This window comes from Peromyscus maniculatus, chromosome 1 (genome assembly GCF_049852395.1).
Source record: "Peromyscus maniculatus bairdii isolate BWxNUB_F1_BW_parent chromosome 1, HU_Pman_BW_mat_3.1, whole genome shotgun sequence".
Lineage (NCBI taxonomy): Eukaryota > Metazoa > Chordata > Mammalia > Rodentia > Cricetidae > Peromyscus > Peromyscus maniculatus.
The window spans coordinates 147,801,056-147,820,709 of record NC_134852.1 but is presented as its reverse complement, the minus strand read 5'-3'; the positions used below and the strand labels follow the sequence as shown (position 1 = coordinate 147,820,709).

The 19,654-nt window shown below is 47.8% G+C and overlaps 1 protein-coding gene across 14 annotated transcripts in view; it reads left to right on the top strand.

Moving 5' to 3' along the window:
- Nucleotides 1-345: 345 nt before the first annotated feature.
- The window catches only part of Ebf3 (EBF transcription factor 3), a 120,266-nt gene continuing 100,957 nt past the window's right edge, over nt 346-19,654 (top strand). For 5 of the 14 annotated variants that reach the window (XM_016006090.3, XM_016006094.3, XM_016006091.3 and 2 more), the window contains exons 1-6: nt 349-601; nt 707-863; nt 1,224-1,287; nt 2,009-2,064; nt 5,007-5,080; nt 6,708-6,776. In XM_016006090.3, the coding sequence (XP_015861576.1) occupies nt 468-601; nt 707-863; nt 1,224-1,287; nt 2,009-2,064; nt 5,007-5,080; nt 6,708-6,776 (554 nt within the window). In that variant the 5' untranslated portion in view covers nt 349-467. Of the gene's footprint in view, nt 602-706; nt 864-1,223; nt 1,288-2,008; nt 2,065-5,006; nt 5,081-6,707; nt 6,777-19,654 lie in introns of all 14 variants that reach the window. The other 9 variants (XM_016006095.3, XM_076554441.1, XM_016006089.3 and 6 more) reach the window with 4 other exon arrangements.

Here is a 19,654-nt window from a genome sequence, read left to right as displayed (position 1 = left end):
CGCGCCGCTCCAGGCCCCGCCGCGCCCCGCCTGCGCCCGGGACTGCGCCGCGGCACTCACTGCCCCGTTTATTTGTCTTTGGAGCAGGCGGGCCGCGCCAGAAGCGGGCGATCCCGCAGTGTCCTGCAGCCGCGGACGCCGCCTGGCTAGGATGACACCACGTTGAGCGCGTCTGCAAACAACAACAACAACAAGCGCCGCCGCGGCCACCGCGTCCACCGCGCCCTGCTCCTCCGAAGCGCCGCGCCGCCGCCGGTGCAGCCCGCCCGCGTCTCCGGCCGTCCGCAGCGCCCGGCCGCCGGTGTATGCCGCGCCTGCCCGGGACGGGCTGAAGCCGGCGGCGGGCCGCACCGCAGGCGCCGAGCAGGGCCAGGGCGGCCAGGGCAGCCTCCTGCCGCCGAGCCCCGAGCGCCGCCGACCGCGGACGCGCTTTCGGCCGGGAGTCGCGGCCGCCGCCAGCAGTGTTCATGTTTGGGATTCAGGAGAATATTCCGCGCGGGGGGACGACCATGAAGGAGGAGCCGCTGGGCAGCGGCATGAACCCGGTGCGCTCGTGGATGCACACGGCGGGCGTGGTGGACGCCAACACGGCCGCCCAGAGGTACGTACCGGCCGCCCCCGCGCGCCCTGGCCCCGGCCCGGCCCGGCCCCCTCCTCCGGCCAGCGCCGCGCTGCTCACCGGGCCGCTGTCCCTTTCCTCCTGCAGCGGCGTGGGGCTGGCGCGGGCGCACTTCGAGAAGCAGCCGCCTTCCAACCTCCGGAAATCCAATTTCTTCCACTTCGTGCTGGCGCTCTACGACAGGCAGGGGCAGCCGGTGGAGATCGAAAGGACCGCTTTTGTGGACTTTGTGGAGAAAGAGAAAGTAAGTGTACACTGGCGATCGCACCCTCCCTCTCCAGGAGTAGGGGGCAGTCGGTGCCCGCGCACGGGGTCCGAGTGCCCCCCTCGGCGGCGGGAGCGCTCTGCCCGGCGACCCCGCCGCCACGTGCGGTCGCACTGGCCCCGCCAAGGGCCGGGCAACTTCTCTGTGCCCACGGACTCACTGGGGGCGAGGGGAACGCTGGGCTTGCAGCAGGAAAAGTGACATCACCGCGTAGCTGCGAGCCAGGAATCCTGCCTGCAGTCTGTGAGGCCGAGGGGCCTCGATCCTGGAGGGGGACCGAACGCGGTGACCGCGCCTGACGCGGCCACGCTAAATGCAATTATTTATCGTTGCTTTCAGGAGCCGAACAACGAGAAAACCAACAACGGCATTCACTATAAGCTGCAGCTACTGTACAGCAATGGTGAGTACGGCTGCCTGCTGCCTGCCCTCTGGCCCTGTGCGCTGGCTCTCCCTTCCCGTGATGGTTCCAGGACATAAAGATTTTGAGATTAAAATGACATGGGTGTAAACACGAAATCTTCTCATGGCATAGAAGGAAAACAAAACATAAACGATCGATAAGTCGATGGCACTTCACATGATTAACCGGTGGGGCTTGAAGTAGAAAGTAAAAGGGGGATCGATAAGGGCTCCTGCAGAACATCACTTTTAAGTGACTTTTTTCAATTTTGCAAATTAATGTTAATTATTGAGATGGGGGTAGCTCCGTAAGCCGAGCATAACTTACTTCCTGTGCACGGTTTAGAAAGAGAAGAACCCTCTAGAGGCGCTGGAAGGAGTTCGGACTCTGTTTCCATAGGTGCATTCTCTTTTCGAAAAAATAAACGACCGTGTGGGGCCAGAGCTGCACTCAGGCCTGCTTTCTGCCAGACAGACTTCTTACACCTCCAAATGCAAACCCTAAGAGTCCCGAGACTCTTAATTAAGAAAAGAAAAATGTCAGAGGCGACTGGGGTTTTCTGTCTCCCTCTCAATTTTGTAGGGATTGCCTTAAAGCTTTGCTGCCCCGTGGAGGCAGTAGTCCCAGGCACTGGCTTGCCGAGGCCCGGGTGTCCCTCCTGAGGTTCAGGCTGAAATCTTGCTGAGAATTTGTCTGTTTCTTTTTCTCCCTCCCGCCACAGGCGTCAGAACAGAGCAAGATCTCTATGTCCGCCTCATAGATTCAATGACCAAGCAGGTGAGAAAGTTTACGCCTCTGTATTCATTGTTTTTCCCTTACTGCTGAGCTGGGGTTGTCCTGGGGCTGAGAGAGCAGACTGACAAATGGATCTCCTGTATTTGTTTTTCATTTCGCTTCCTTGACATGCTAATGAGAATTCCATATTTATTGGAATAAATGGAGCGGTTGCTACAATAGTTTATGCTGTCATTAAAACAGGACATATATGCTTTATTAAATGACTTGCGATTGGAATCAAACTCTGTCTTAATTAATTATGGTAATTAATATTTGACAGAAAAATTTCAAGACCCCCTTGTTTATTTTTAAACGTTTCTTTCTCTGCTTGGAGTGATTTCATTGATCCCTCCCCCCTGCAAAGACAGCTAACCCTATCCCAAAGCTCATCGAGTTAAGCTCGATTAGTTATTTTCCCTCCTCCTTTCTAGTGTCATGGTCTAGTAACACGAGACGTGTATTTGGATTTAAAAGTTAAATGTGCTGGGGTGAAAAGTCACCTTGTTCTCCTCTAGTCCATCTTCACCTCTCAGCCCCCCATCTCCATAATTCAGAGTCTGAGCTCCAGGGGTCACCGAAACCCATCCACAGCTCTGCTCTCTCTCCCACCCTCTGTCATACCTTGTAAATAACATAATTACAAGCAGTTCCTTATTAAATTATTTAACCTGTCTTGGTCAACTTTTCTGATGATAACTATTGGCTATCAGTAATGTGATTAACTGCAGAAAAGCGCCTCATTGCTTTTGGACGGTCTTCAGTCTCTGGCTGCTAATGTTGTGCTGGGTGATGTGTTATTGTTTTAAGGATGTTGTTTCTACTTTCTTAAAATAGAATGTTGGGTGTATGTATATAGAATTCCTAAATTAAACACACCCTGCACTGATTCCTTTAGAAGTTAGAACAGACTTGTAAGTTGCACTTCACACTTGAAATGAAAGTAGCCTTTTCATTTTTGATGCTAACTTTCAGAATTGTGAACCAGTTGGGAAAGAACCCTCCTCCAAGCTTCCTGCAGTCTGGCACACATGCGTCCCATTCTCTGAGCACAATTTGCACATTTTTATTTCTCTTTGAAAAAGTTTGTCCTTACCTAGGCAGCCAGAGCATGAGGTTTTAATGTCTGCAGCCGCAGAGCTGTGTGGTTTTTCTCCTGGAGCAAAGATCTGGCAGGTAAACCTGTTTTTCTGACACAGACTGTGGTGTGCCCTTTTGCCAGCCTTGCACTGATTCACAGAAGCTCTGGAACTCGGCTGCTGTTTGTCAGGCGCCTTTTATTTCCTTTGTATGTCGGGCAGAAGGTTTTGCGAATCGCTGTAGTCTAATTAGGAGGGTTTTGCAGGCGCTGCTAAGTTTCCGTGCCTCCCGTACGGGAGAAGCAGGAGGCTTCGTTTAAAGTACACTTTTATTGTTCATTTCGCCTAGTCTTTGCAGTGTACACGGTGCAGAAAATACAGGCATTTAATCTCCTCACTGACGGGGATAGGGGAAAAAGTAAAGAAATAGCCCAGTAACTGATCAAAGAGTCAATGGCGCTGAACCGACAGTTTATGGATTTCTGTTTGTGCTACAAAATAAAAAATAAATCAAATATAAATACGGGGATCATCGGAGGACAAGCCATTCTTTCAGAAGTACTGGTGTCGCCAAGGCCGCTAGCCCAGCAGCCCCAGGCTGTTCGTTGGCCTGTGGTGACTCCCATCACTTCTGTGGTTCGGAGCGGGCCGAGCTCCAGGCCGCGGACCGAGGCTGGCGGAGACTGATCCCTCTTCCCAGGAAGCCAGTCCTGGACGCCTAGCAGAAAGGGCTTTGTCCGCCTGGAAGTGCAGGAAAGTGCCGGAGGAGGTTGGAAGTAATTTCCAGCGGTGGGGGGGGCGGGAACTGGCGAGAGGGCAGCCCTCCCCCTTGGAGGAATTTTCTGCCCGGAACCTGCGGCTAGCGGCCCCCGCCTCCCGCCCCTCCCCCAGTGGCCTTTTCTCCTCTCCTTTGGGCGAGGCGGGCGGCGGCGAGGGCGGCCGAGCCGCGGCTCCCGGCGGTGGAGCGGGGCTGGGCGCCGGCGTGAGCGCACCTAGGGCTTCGCACCATCTGGCGGAGCCTCTGCTCAAAACCCACCCGAGCGTGCGCGCAGACACTGCCTTTTTACCCGAGAAAAATCATTGTTAGCACTTTGAAAATAAACACCAGATTGGCCATTAGCACTTTCTTCCCAAATATCATCGGGCGAGGAGCACGTGGCCGCGCGGGCAGGGGCGCCCCGGGCCCGGGCCCTCCTGCGGGCCAACGGCTCCCCGGCGTGGTGCGAACACGTGCGGCCGCTGTGCACGACTTCCCGCTGGTCGGGGACACCGAGCCACGCAGCCCAAGCCGCCGCCGGCCTCCGCTCGGGCTCCGGGCGGCGGCGCGGGGGTGGGGTGGGGGGAGGCGCGGGCAGGGCGCAGGGCTGGAGGCTGGGTCCCTGGCCCGAGCAGCACCTTATGGCGCGAGGAGGGCTGCTCCCGCGCCTCGCGACCTCTTGGCGTCTGTAGTCTCATCATACTGCGATCGGCTTCCTCCGACAGAGCTATCCTGACTTAGTGTAGACAATGGCCAGAGGATCCCGCCAGGCTGCGGTGGCCCAGGCACCAGGAGCCGGGTGGGAGTCCGCGCGCCCTTGCAGGCTGCGCCCTGGTCTTGGCAGGCCCTGCCTCGCCCTTCCCGCAGCCCTCCGGAGCCCAGGCCCGGCGTGCGCCCGTGGGAAGAGCTCGGCAAGCGGGCGGTGAGAGGCCTCTGAGGCCTGGCCCCGCGCCTGGGGTGGTGGGGTGGGAGGGTGGCCTGTTGTGCTGGTTGTCTCCCCTCGGGGGGGCTGTGCACCTGCCACCCGCGAGGCCTGCAGTGCCGGTGGTGGTTTGGCGCCCAAGCCGCAGGCTCTTCGTGACCCCTGCCTCTGCTTGTCCCCCACGCAGGCCATCGTTTATGAAGGCCAGGACAAGAACCCGGAGATGTGCCGCGTTCTGCTCACCCACGAGATCATGTGCAGGTGAGCCCCCGGGAGGCAGGCGGCCCTGGCGCCAGCCAAGTCTACGCAGGCAACGCTTGCAGGCGCTGGCCACCCCACCCAACTGCGGGAGAGAGGGCATCCCTTGAAACCTGGTAGGCCAGAGGCCCCAGGCCGGGCCAGAGCAGCGTCCGACCTCATTTCCCGTCAGTGATGATGGTCAGTGCAACCCGCTGCTCAGCCGAGCGGATTAATGTATTGGCCGTGTCGTGGCAATATAGTTAAAAAAGAAAGAAAGAGAGAGAGAGAAAGAAAACAGACCAGGGGATGCATCTGTCCTCGCGCGGGAGTCAGAGTTCACTGGGACTCATTTGACTACTTCCTTCTCCGATGCTCGCATCCTGAGACGTACAATTGTCTGTTATTGATAAAAAGGAAAGCCTTTTGTACTTATTACAGAGCTCGTGTATGTGAGAATTGGATTGTGATTCTGTCAGTTAACCTCTTCCCTAGAGCAGCGATGCATCGTTCATATTGTTGTTAGATAGCGTGCCGTTACTTGAGATCTCTGTCAGAAGAGCAATTTCCCACCTGTTTTTTTTCTAACTACCACAAGAGTTTCGCCCCTACATGGCGAATAAAAACGCATCATTGACTTTGTATGTGTGGCATGTGAAATATAGTTGCAAGGAATAATAAGGAAAGGTTGTGCAGGCTTGCAGCCTACAGTAGCAGGCCGCGTACTCTGAGGGGCATACTCTCCTCGGCTATGGTGCCTGTTGCCTGAATGCCACTTCTGAGCAGAGGTATTGTTACAGCACCAATATACAAAAGCTGACTTTTTCTCATATCAGGTAATAAATATAAATTACAACCAATAAAGTGGAATTTCTTTATTATCCACTTCTGCATGTACAGCAATTAACATAGAAAGCGCACAGATGTGATTTAAGCTCTAAGTGGAAGACTGTAGACTTTCTTTAATCACTTTAGCTGTCAGCTTTAAAAGGCTTTATATACTTTGCCTACCATATGGTGTTAATTTAGCTAATTTAGACATGTAACCATTATACAAGTATGCTTTTTTAAAATGCGAGAAGCATAACATTTTTGTTTCGTTTCTGCTTTAATTAAAGTTTCAATAACAGAGTTAAGGTAGGCTTAAAGAAGCGACAATAGACGTTTGTGATAGATTGATGCATGCTTTTGTGCTTATAATTAATAAATGCCCCAAAGAAATATTGGGTAGAGGTGGCATCTTGCATCTTTTCCAGAAATAACAGCTTGACAATTGGAGGTAAACAAAAGCTGAAGCTGTGAAAAGTTATTCCCCAGCCTCCAGCCTTTTCTCCTCAGTTCATTGCAAAGACAAACACCAACAGCATGTTTTCTGCATTTTAGCATCATAATTTGTATAGGAGCTCTGGCTACCCCGCTAGTATTAATAGATGTGTTTAACTCTGCTCCTTCTGGCAGAAAGTTACAACATAAGTTTAGCTGAAGAGCGTGTGAACTCACTTAGGTGGAAATTTGTCAAGCTGCCTAAGTGGGAAAACTATTTTCTTGACTCCTACCGCTTCATTGTCAGACTTTGAAAAAAAAAAAATTACAAGTCGAACAGAGGAAGCTGAGATGAATACTAAAAGCCATGTTTACAATTGCCCCACAGCCGGTGCTGCGACAAGAAGAGTTGTGGCAATAGAAACGAGACACCCTCGGACCCTGTAATCATTGACAGGTAAGGATGACTTCTTTATTTTCCAAACAAAATGGTAGCAACCAGCAAACCTCTCTGCCTTGCTCGGTTCCCAGTGGCTCCTTAGCTTGGAGGCTGGTGTGGGGCTCATCTTGTGCAAGGCACCATTTGTCCGCGTGTGTTATCATGCACAGGTGGGTTGACGTGGAAACCCGGTGGCTCGCTCTGTGGGGATTCAGTAATTGCTTGCGAGTTGTCAAGGGAAGCAGTTTCATCTGCCACTGCTCTCACTGTGAGGAGCACTTTATGCCTAGAGAGTCTCTGGCTTTAAACCCAGAGATATGTCATAAAATGCTTTCTGCTAATTTGTTAACAAGTATCTCATTTTTTTTGCATTTTATATATATTTATATATATAAAGCCTCGAATGGTCGTTGAAGTTGAAGCTTGGGTGGTGGTGTTCTTGCAATCATCGCCCAGTGGTAGAATGAATTTAATCTGCTCTCAATTAGTTGCAAAATGTCTCCTAATTTTTTTCCAATTGTGGCTGTCGTTTTATGTCAAGTAGCAAATATGTAACTAACAAACCAAAGTTGTTATAATTGAAACTAATTACACATGCTGGTTACATTTCCAACATTAATTTCCATAACTAGATTAGCTATATGCATTCTTTAGGTTTGCTGTTCCTCATCTCGCCATTTATCATGTTCCTTGGGCAACGTGGCATCCTTTTAAGATACCAATCATTAGTCCTAATGGTGCTAATGTGCACTTGGCATTGCCTTAGTGGAAACAACAAAAACAGTGCCACCCTCCCCTCCTGACTCACCCAGGCTATTCTGAGGAGGAGAGGAGATTTCTTTCTTCCCAACAATGGGGAGCAGCAAGGGACCCAGTGTGTGATTGACTGCAGATTTTGAAATGGGTACCCAAATCGAATAAATGTTAGACGTGTATATATGACACCAGTTTTGTGAGGCAGAGGGTTAGACTGTTTTGAAGAGGGGTTGAGTTTCAGCAGCTTTCATTACAAAGTTATCTTTTGATCATGAACTTTGCTGTCCAGGGTCTGAAAAATTAAACCCGGAAAACCCCACGAGTTAAGCCTAAAGAAGTCTGCGGCACCGGTGGGGAGCATTGCTAATGTTTAACTAGCTGGAATAGCTGTTTGCTTAGTGGAGAATGTTCGGTATCTGACAGAAGGGACAGCTCTCTTATTAGTAATCAAATAGGGCTGACCAGTTGTGGCCGTCACTCAGGCAGTTGAGAACAAGTTCAATGCCTTACGAAACTGGAGCTACAGAAATCAATGTAATTATATTTGTTTCGGTGTTGTGGCTATGGAAGTCATACAGCTTTGGGTTGTTGTTTGAGATGGAACTCATTTTATTTTATTTTATTTTGAATGGGCTAAAAGTATACTGAACAGCCATTGGAATCTTGTCTGAGTGGAAGATGCTTGAAAAGCAGCCCACATTAGCCTTTAATGCAAGATTGTGAAAATGCTTCACCTCTCTGATTGGAGATTTTAAATGTGGTTTGGTTTTAAATCATGACTTTAAAAAAAAAAAAAAAACAAAAACTATGCCATGATGGTGGGAAGGCCATGTTGCTTTGACTCACATTTTAGACACTGATTTCCCCTTCAAAAGCACTTTGGATTTGTTCAGTGTTCAATCACTATTGAACATTGATAGTGAATAACATCCAGGACTCAGTTTTTAATCACATGATGGGTGGTAGTGCTTTCCTCCAATATACAAAATTTGTTCTTTAATTCTCTTCTGAAGGGGTCTTTCTTATATTTATTTAATTAAAATATATGCAAAGACCACTCATACCTTTATAACCTAAGGGAAGTATGTGATCATTGATATTCTAGAAGCACAAGAGGAAGGGAAAAATGTAAAAACATTTGGTTAATGGGTTTACCATGTTTATTTGAATAAGGAGAATTGAAGCTCCATTTACGCTTGGCATAAATGCTTTGGAGGTCTTAATTATTGATGAAAAATCTGCTCTGCTTCTAAATTCAAAGATATGACAATTTTATAGGAATTTTAATCACCTTCCATGTTAGGGATTTTAAGGTAAGGATAGTTTTATGTACTGACAAATACAGTGTACATTTTTAGCATTCTTAAGAGAGCTGTCACTTGTAATGACAAAATACTATTAGCATTTTGTTGCTTGCTGTAAATCCCTGTGAACTGATTGTGGTATTGGCACTATCTCCAGTTTAAGGCACATTTCTAGAAGAGGGAAAAATGAATTTAGTGTTTGCTAGGACAGCGTGTGTTAATCCAAGAGAGAGGCTCTTCTTCAGCAGGCGATCTCTTTGGAGCAATGTGGTCATTTGCAACAGAGATGTGTCTCAATTTTATAATGACGATCATTTCTGTGGGGTGTGGACTGCCTCTGAAAATTAGTTGCTCCTGTTGAGTTTTTAGCCTGGGTTTCCTCTTGAGTATTGCAGAATAAAATGTCCCATCAGATCGGTGAGTTTACCAGTCCCCACCAGCCCTGTTCTCACTTGGTTAGTTGGCTTAAGAATTCTATACAGTGTGCTTCACCAGCTCCTTATGGCCTTTGGATACATTTAGCAGGTTCTGACCAGATAAAGCATATTTGTCCTGAGGATATAAACCAATAATTCCAACCTGAATTGAGATCAATGGACCCACATTTGCTCCAACCCACACCACGCTCTTCCACACGTTGAAACCGCTTTGTGTGTTATGAGAACAGGGAAGTAAGCTCCCTGCTCTGGCAGGGTAATCACATTCTATAGGCCCTGATGCCTTAAATCAATTAATTACACAATTTAGTTTAGTTATCTTTCAGAAGTATTAGATACTTACAAATGGCATGGAAGACACTTCAGAGTGGGGGGGGGCAGTGAGGATGTCTCCCATTAGAAATCTTTTCATTTATTGTGAAGCTTTTCCTTATGTGGACTGTTTTCTCCCACATAAAACACTGTTGGAGAAACAATGTTTTATAGTTCCATGTATTTAAAATAATATAATAGCAACTTACCAAGTCGAGAAGGAATATAATATTGTAAAGGTATGGCCTGTAAGAGACAACCACAAGAACATATATCTGCATACACTGAATTGACCTACAAAGAGCCAGATGCAAGGAAGGAGGCCTACCTCCTCATACCACACACACACACACACAACACACACACACACACACACACACACACACACACACACACACACGGCCATGCACAGCCAAGGCACCTCACATATGCAAGTGTGTGTATGCAAATGCATACACATTCACATATACGTGCATGAATTTTTATGGTATTGCTGAGGAGGAAGGGAGTATTATTTTCCTCATGAAATAATGTTTTCTGGGAAAACACAAAAGCAGATGGTCTTCATTAGGAACACCCATTGTCCACATATCCCAAATATGAGCAGATAAATCTCTCCTGTTTCACCCGTACATTCCAAGGGCTGCAAGTGATTACAGGATGTCGGCGTAGCTGCTAAACCAAAACCACACTTGAGCTCACATTATTCGCCTGTGCCATCCGGGTCTGTTTCCTCAGGAGCTCTGGAAATGCCTGGGGAAGGCACATCACTTTACCCTCCCCTTCCTCACTCAGCTTGGGGAGCGCTGAGGCACAGGGTCCAACTGTTGCAGCCTGTGGAGGACACGGGAGCAGGGCAATGCGGCTGCCCACTTGGGCTGGCTGCACACCATGGGCTGTGTGCAACTGAGAGCATGCTCTGCGGGGCGGTTCCAGATGGCACTGTCTCTGGCGTCCTGCTCGCTGGCATCTCTGCAGCAGGCAGTGCCCCCTCCCCAATAAATCTGGCATTAGTCTATAGAGTTTGGGAGACTTATCATTCCAAGTCTGTCCTACTTTCCTGTCTGGGAGCCAGACATCTGTTTATCCTATTTTCTTTCATACAGAGTTTGGAATGGCTGTAGTTTTTCTTTTTTTTTTTTTTGGGGGGGGGTGCATGAAGTTTTGTCATATTTAACAGCTGTTACAGAATTTCAGCCCTGTGGGCTCTGAAAATACTTTTCAGCTGACCTCAGATTTTTATACATAATTGACATTGGGTTGTAGAAAAACATTATTTGTTTAACCTCTCATTGTCTGCGATTTCACACCGTCTCTGGTCCGAGGGTGTAAGTACCAGAGATTTTTAGCTCTGTGCTTCCTCTCAGCCCTCCCTCCAAAGCCTTGCTTTGATTCATTTGTGTGTTTTAAGTTTACACCTTTAAAGTGATTGCAGAACGGTAGTCCAAAAGGACTGGAGGTTTTCTCTTTCTTTTTTCCTTCCCTTCTCTCTCTCTCCTCTCTCTCCTTTTTTTAGTCAACAGTGTTTCCTTTCACTTCCTGTCACAAAGGTCAAAGAGAGCCGACCTTTGCTGGCAGTCCTGCTTGCTGAATTATTCATGGGATTGACTTTTTGTCAGCACACACAGTTGTGCTCTGGGACAATTTATTCATTTACCTCATTTAAAGCTCCTTTCTGCACCTGTTCAAGTATTAATATCATGTAATTTGGGCCTAATGCCGATTTTGCTGAACACTCATTATATTTTTTATTAGCTATATTTCCAAACGATTATGTATGATTATTACCAAGCCTTACAAACAGCACCGGGTTATTCCCTAGCCCCTTACATCTTCCTGTCAGGTTGTTTTCAGAAGCAGGGTGGATAAACATTTGACCAGTCCCGATGTTTTTATTCCTACTCCATCTCCAAGCAGCGAACTTAAAGCTCCCTCCCTCATGGCCTTGCACGAGCGTGATTAAATCCAACTCGGCGGCGAAGCTGTACAAATGCCAGCGTTTATAAGGTCAACGCTTTTGTTAAAAATGCTATGTAAATGAGGATCTGCAAAAAGGGACATTAAATAAAATTAAATTCATTGTCTTCTTTAATGTCATTTACATTTTGGCTAAGCCTCGGCCTGTCAAGGAGGATTTTAAAAATAATTTTAATTACACATCATTTAGGGAACCCAAGGTTTTCTATTCAGTAGCATTTGGATAACCTGCAAAATGGAGACCTGTTTGATAACTCCTGAAATGATGGATTGTCATCCTGTATGCATAATACAGCAAGAACAGCATAGTTTGCTGTTAATTTTTCCTTCTCAGTTTTCTTGAAAGTGAATATAATTATCATCAAACAGGCCTCGAAACCCTGGAGTCCTCCTCTTGGCCTTGGCTGGGAAGCTGAGACACTCTTTGGTTCTGGGTCTGTTTTAATACATGGAGACTTCGGAGAAGGAAACTATTGGCTAGATATTTGGCAATATTAAAATGCACTTTGGATGAATGGAGTGGCTACAAAGACTCTGATTCTGGTTGGCACGAGCCCCATTTGGCTCAGCCAGGCTCAGGTGTAAATGGCTGTTTTATTCCCTCGTATGCCAATGGAGAGAGGCAAAAAGTTCACCACTTTCATTCATCCCTTAATTTTTTTTTTTTTTAATAAACTCCTGAAAATAAACAGAAGAGGAAGAGCAGCTTAACAGAGTCACTCTGTCCCTCTTTCCTTTAGGTAGGGTGGCCCCAGGAACAATGCCCACTCTGTGTCCATGCTTCTGTGCCCACCACCCTGCCACGACTGTGCATCAGGCATGGCACATCTTTGCATAAGCCGATGGTGTGTGTCACAGTGAGGAGGGTTTCAGGGCCAGCCTCAGCTCTAGGGTTTACATCTCTGCTCTAAGCTGAGGAGTCCTGCGGAGATTTATGGCTGCCTGGTCTGGCTGGGTAAGGCCTACAGGGTGACCCGGCCAGGCCAGTAGAGAGCTGGGTTGGAAAACAAGCTACAGGCCCACAATGACTTCCGCAGCACTCTTAACCAGCTCAGCTTCTCATCAGCTCTTTCAAGGGCTGAAGCTGTGTGGTGCTGCCTGTTAGGGGCAGGCAGCGGCACGCAGCCCGTTGCTATGAAAATGCAGAGCTGGAGGGAGGGGCTGGAAGCAGGGCTGTCAGAAGCTATACTCCAGGAGGGATGTTGACGCAGACCATCCCGCGCCTCTGCGGCAGCCTTATCAGGTGAAGAGCAAAGATATAGCCAGTGCCTGTAATCGTGTTAGGATGGCATGGACGAATTGGATTACCGTATGGAAAGCCGTCCAAACTCAGAGTTCTGTTACGCATGCTTACAGGAAGCAAATAATTACGCTCTGTGCACCAGAAGATAATTGGGGCTGGCCAGAGGCCTTGTCATGACGCTGGAGAACGCAGGAGAAGCTGGCCTCCTGGAAGCATGTGGGGCGCACACAGGGAGGAGGAGGGCGATCTTCCCCAGATATAGGTGGCTCAAGTTGATGCTATAATTTTCGGTTACTTTTCAAAGATGGTGAATAATTTATCAGAATTCAAACTCACAGTAGCAACGGGAGGCATGTTGGAGGAGATAAAAATTCCAGGCTCTAATGATGGAGATTGTCGTGGCAGACAGGAAGTGATTGACAAGTGGGGGTACAGGAAGTGAGAACTGGAGGAGCTTAACCTGTACTTGGCAGAGCTGCCTTAGCTTGCACTCCGAGAAAATGAAAACCATTCACCCGTCCGCTCCCGACTGCTCGCCAGAACACACGCTCCTCTTGTTTGTTTATCTTAGTAGCAAATCTCTCCAAAACGTTTGTGGTTAAAACTCTATATAATGAGACATTATGCTGGCATTATGAATGCTTTAAAATAAAAATATGGCTATCATTTAGAAAAATAAGTGGAGGGATTTTATGGGTTAAGGGTTTTCTTGTTGTATTTTATAAGCTTCTCGGACTTGGGGGTAACTAATGTTCATTGCATCCTCGAAGCTCGAGAACACTTTCTAAAATGCTTTATTCAGAAAACAGCCCATCACATCTGTCAAAATTGTAAATGCTGTAAATTTGCCAAGCAACTGGATGAAGAGCACTGTGTGTAGGTGCACAGGGGAGCTCTGACTTTAGTTGCTTTTGCATCACTTAATTCTCATGCCCTTAAAAAAAAATGAAAACAAACAAACAAACCCCTCAAACCTGCCTATCTACAATTCCTTCACTGAAGGTTACTCCGTTAGAAAATGCTCAAAATCTAGGAGGGGCTCCGTGTCTATGGAGAGTGAGCATCTCCTGAAAGCAGCAGGCCATACCGAGTGCCTTCCCGGTAATTCACTAGGAAATGAGTTTACCATGTGCAGAAGGAAGGGGCTCGGGTGGTGTTGTTGCAGGACACAGAGCCCAGGCCCCACTAGCGGAAGAAGTCGGCTCCAGCATGTCTCTGCTGGAAGACTCGGGAGCTGTCGCACATCTGGGGGGAGGCCTCCTTTGCCCTGACAGGCAGCTCTAGCCTGCCCCACCCCTACCCCTTACCCCCCCACCCCCTGCTTGTAATTCCCAGCTCTTTCTCTTAGAAGAAAGCACCGAGGGCAGGGGGCCATGTTAAAGTGACCCAACCAAACACAACTTTGGCAGTGTTTGAGGATCTCAAAACATTTGGTGAATTTACAAAGGAGTATGGGGGGACCATCCTTGACTTTGGAGCCTGGTCCTGTGGTATAGATTTCTATGAGGGCACAATGCCTCCTTTTCTGGAGTTTTCACCAAATTGTTGACAGAGTGGATGCTCTAGACTCTCCAAAGACAAGTCATGCCTGAGCCTGGTCAGGGCCATCCGTGGGTGACCATGTGCAGTACCAGCCTGAGATTGGATTACAGGCCCAAAAGGATGTCCCACCTTCCTCAGGAATACAGGTGGCATGGGCCAGTAGGTCATCCAGCTTTGACAGGGGATAGGGCCTGTCGTTAGGAACAAGAAGACTGTAGCCCAGTGGAGAGGGCACCCCTTCCAGCCAACTCACCTTGACCTTTCTGGTTCTAGAGTCAGAAATGCTCTCTGCCCTGGCTTGAGGAAAAGCTTCCTTCTCGAGCATCCTTGCCGAGACCCTCAGTGCCATAGGTGGAATAGGTAGGGTCTAAGTACTGTTCCGACAGGTAAGGCAGATCGGTATTTGTGCCAAGTCCTCACCATTCAGAACCCTATGCCCACCTCTGCAGAATGCCACCCGCAGGCAGGCAGGAGAGGAGAGCCGGCATTGCAAGGGGGCCTAGGGAAGCAGAGACCACAAGGCAGGGACTTTGGGGCTGCCTAACGTGTGCTGCCTGTCTGCGCATCCAGACTGTTTTCCAGGCCCGTTTTAGGCTGATAGAAAACTGAAGGCATAAGTTCCTTTACTGTGGCCCCCTTGGCCCTCAGCTCCCTCCTAGTGTGAAGATTTTGCACTGGGTATGGGCACTGGTTACAATCCAACTAATGTTGATACGTATTAACTAAAGTCCACAGATGGCCGGAGGGCTCACTGGGTGCTCTGCACCCTGTGGAGTTGGACAAATATCTGATGGCGTGTATCTCCCATCAGGTGTCTTGCAGTAGAGTGTCCTTGTCCTGGCCTCTGTCCCCAGTTTCCCACTCTGTGTCCCTCTCCCTTCCCAAACCCATGGCACTTGCCCATTTGTCCCTGGGTCCCTGCCCTTTAAGGGATGCCACAGGTAGGGTCATAAGAAGTATGCAGGCTTTCCAGACCAGCTGCCTCCAGGAGTGGTATGCCCTGAAGTTTTCCTACTGCCCTTTCATAACACACTGCTAACTCTTTCGGGACGCTTCTCATCCCCCCTCCCGCCCCCTTTTAAAAGTTCTTCCTTCCTTCCTTCCCTTCCAGTCTTGACGCTTTGGTGTTTGGTCCTTCATTCCCGAGCTTATGTGCTGCATGTCAGGGTTGGAAGTTGTTTGCCGGGCTCTTGTGGCCTTTGCAAGCTGCATGTCCCACTTGCCCCCCCCCTCAAGTTCTTGGCTCCTTTACAAAAAGTTAAAACATTTTAACTTTATATTAAGCATTTATTGAAGTGGTATAGCTCAATTTCACTTATTAGGGTTTTATTTCCTAAATAATACTGTTTGGAATATTTAAATCATGTAGGCCATAAAAAGAGAATGATTAAATTATGCTGCCCCCATGGCATAAAAACGGGATGAATTCAGCATTTGGTGTAGTTGTTGGCTTTTTTGGTTTAATAAATTAAACTACAAATTTTCCTAATTGCCAAACAAAATGTTAGGCCGGCTTTAGCCATTGCTGACAGTAAAACAGAACATAAAGCCTGCTGAGAGTTATATGTGGTATTTAATACGAGACAGAGTAATGCTTGGGCTTTTACGGTTAAGTATGAATTCACACCCACAGCATTTGTTTCACATTAGGAAAGGTTTGTAAATCAGATCAGTGTGCTGGGATGGGGTGGCCGGGTGGCCTCTCTTCTTGATATTTGGTTGTTGGACATGCGGCCAGAGACAGCTCCCCATCCACTTCCACATTCTCAATGAAGCGATAAGCCCCATGACACCCGGAAGATTGGGTCAGGAAACAAGTTGGGGATTGGATTGGATGAACGGTGTGTCCCTACCCTGGGAGGTCACTGGTCTGAGCTGGCTACTGGGCAGCAGCCATCAGTTACCCAGACATGGGCTGCTGTGGGTCCCCGGCCAGGGGAAGCCCCAGGGAGGGAAGCAGGACCTGGGAGAGTGCTTTACGGGGAGCAGCAGTCACTGCCATTTATTAAACGTGACAAGCGGGCTCTAAATATAACGGTCCTTTCCCCAAAGATCATTACTTCGAACAAATAATGAGTCATGCAAGTTACTACACAGCCACAGCCAGGATCCCATCCATAGCTGGGCCTTTGTGTGGTTCAGAAGCAGACCCTGCCCTCACCCACTCCCCAATTCAAGGACAGATTCTCTCTCACTCCATCTGACCATCAGGGCTCTTGTCTGGGACACTTGTCTTGCCTCTCTGGGAGCCTGGCTTGCTGGCCACAATTCCTAGAAAAGCTTAACATGAAAAACATGCTTGTCTCGGTTCAGAATATTCTGACACACACATGCATGTCCTATAGTTTGAAAATACTCCTTTGATGCTGCCAGGCCCAAATGTAGGCATAACAACAAAAACACGCTACGGGTAGTTGTGAGACCTGCAGTCAGAAGTGTGCTTGCTGAGTTCCGGGTGTCTGTCCTGAATAGTGGTCATGGCCTATGTTTGCTAAGACCCTAGGATAACTATCCCCAGCAATTAGAGCATCCAGACCCCTTTCCAGCACCAAACTCATTTGTTCCCATTTATTAGGCTGTGCACAGTAACTAATTTACATTGTTTCAGAGTTATGTGTTATGGTAATTTATTGCGTGTGCGGGGGTCACACAGAGGTGACCAGTCCCAGGGCAGATCCCTGTAAGGCGAGGAGGGAGAACCCAGAAGGAGAAGCAAGGAAGGCAAGGGGCCTGTGATTTTAAACTGGCTACAGTCTTTTTAATCACATTTTGATTTATTCCCTGTGACGTGGCTGGCTTTACTCTTATTTTCTGTTTTTTAACAAATCAGAGCTGAAAACAGGACTTTTTTTTTTTTTTTTTAAAGGAAATGGTAGCGATACATTTTAACGAGTGGAGACTTTTACTAATGTCCTGAATAAAATATTTGCCAGAGGCCTCCACTAAATGTAAAAGCACTCCACAGAGGAAACAATGTCGTCACCGTTCCCTCCTCATCATAGCGGGTTTCGTTATCAAGTTGAGGAAAAAGGCTTGTTTAGGCGAAAATAATGATCATAAATAGAGCTGTACAGTGGGGCTCAAGGCAGCAGTGACAGAGCCTGCTATCAGGACCTGCAATTCCAAGGAAATATGAGTGTTCTGATCCAGGGAAGCAGTAATTATCTTTTTGTGAAGAATGTACAATGGTGTCGGATGATGAATTGATCGCAGATTGGAAGCGTGGTTCAACTGTCATGTTACAGAGATAAGAGAGAGCCGCGGGATTGCTCATCGCCTTTGCTAGTTCACAGCCAGCCAGTTTATTAGCACAAATCCCAAATGTTTAGTAAACTCATTAGGTCCCATCTAATGCTAATTTATCATCATAGATGGAACCCTAGCAGTGAGGCCGGAGGACAGTACGGAATCCGTGTGATTTACAGAGCTTCCTGATCAATCACTTTCTCTGCGCTGACCATTTTTCTTCAAACGCTTTAAAGGGGCCTGAGTGAGCCGTAGGATCACACCATTCCAATCGGTCAGGGTTCTTAGAGTTATCTTCCCAAGGATGGTTATCTGAAAGGTTAGGAAATCCTCTACAGACTGATGTGCGGAGCAGCCTGGGTCTAGGATCAGTGTGCTGCCTTCCCTCCACCCCCTGTCCGCCCCTCCCCTCCCCTCCCTCCCTCCCCTCCCTCCCCTCCCCTCCCTCCTCCTCTCCAATCCTCTCCTCCTATCTTTCCTTTTCCTTTTACAATCTGGTCACAGAGTCGAATTCAAAGAATTTCCTTGCAAAATCAGTTTACCAAGAAATGCATCATGGTACATAAATGTCAAGTGCAGTTTATTCTAAACTTCAGACAGTGTTTTTCTTTTAAAAAATCAAGCTTTAAATGCCCAGTTCTCCTGACATTTTCGTACATATTCTATAGTGTTTTCGAAGAGGATAATAACCTTTGCTTGATCCCAGGCAACAGCTGCAAAGATAATGAAATTCTTATGATATTTCACCAGGTAAAATGTGAATTGCAGAAGAAAAGCTATTGAATTTTTATGGATCTTAATCGCATAAAATGAGATTCATGGGGCATACGTATAACTATACTCGGTGGACCAGCTGGCTGCAGTTGCAGCGAGGATTCACCGCGTGGTGTGAGGGGCGCTCCAGCCTCCACTAAGAAATGCTCCCCAAACGCTGCCTTCAGCTTGCCCTAAGAGTGATAATGAAATATGACAGAAATTTCCTTGTGCTGGATCAGTGGCGAGCGAGGTCCTCCACCACCAATATTAATTCATCTGACTTATGCTCCAGTCTTGATTTACCTTATGATTAAAAACTTCTGCAGGTCTGCTCAGCAATTGAGATCAGATCTCATCTGCAGCCCAGCGGTATTGATCCCTATTTAACATCAAGGCTCAGAATTGATTGGCATTGATTAACAATAAAAATGCTCTCCTCCATGTCCAGCCGCCAAGCCAGCATTCTGAGAGGAGGACGCTGTGTCGTCCCCCTCATTGACCAATCTGAGAAGAGAAACTGCCCCACCCGCAAGTAAACAATATATTTTAATGTTATTGTAGCTGGATGCTGGACCGACACTGCAAATTGATTTTATTCTTGTTGTATGAGATAAATATCTTTAATAAAATTCTCATTTTATTTAGGATTTTACAGGAATAACTTGATTACTCAAATAGTGGTATTTTTCTTTTCCCACGGTGTAAAAAAATGGATTAAAACATAAAGGCTATAATAACGTAATACTCGAGACAAAATGTTAATCAACTTTGAAACTGTGCACAGGATGGATAAGTTCAGGGAGATATTTCACGTGTGGAGACAGCAGGGACCCCCAGAGGACAACTGGCATTACAGAGTGGTTTCCCCTTCCAGCTAGGGCTGTGTGTCTGGAACTGCACATGACTGCCGTGTGCTTGAAGGCCAGTTCCTCTGCAGAGCAGCTCGAGAACATATGGTCCCAGAGAGCTCAGCCCAGCAGAGCTGCACACCAGGAGCAAACCCAGCCACCTCCGAGAGCCTGGGCCTTGGTTTCTCTTTTGTTTTCTCTGCCTCCTATAGATGTGGCCTGAGAAAAGGAATCTCTAGCAATTCTTTTAATTAATAGCAGAGATTTAAAAAGTGAACAGAGGGAGATAGATTAGAAAAGTCTCGCACACTCTAACTTCTGATGTGCTTTCTGGGGAGCTGTCTCGTTCCCAAGTCCGGCTGGTAACCCCTAGCAACCCGCTAGCGCGCATCCTTAGCATCCAAGTGCACTGGAGGCCTGGTCCAGCTGAAAGGAATTATCCAATCTCTAACATCCAGAAGTTTACAGTTATATA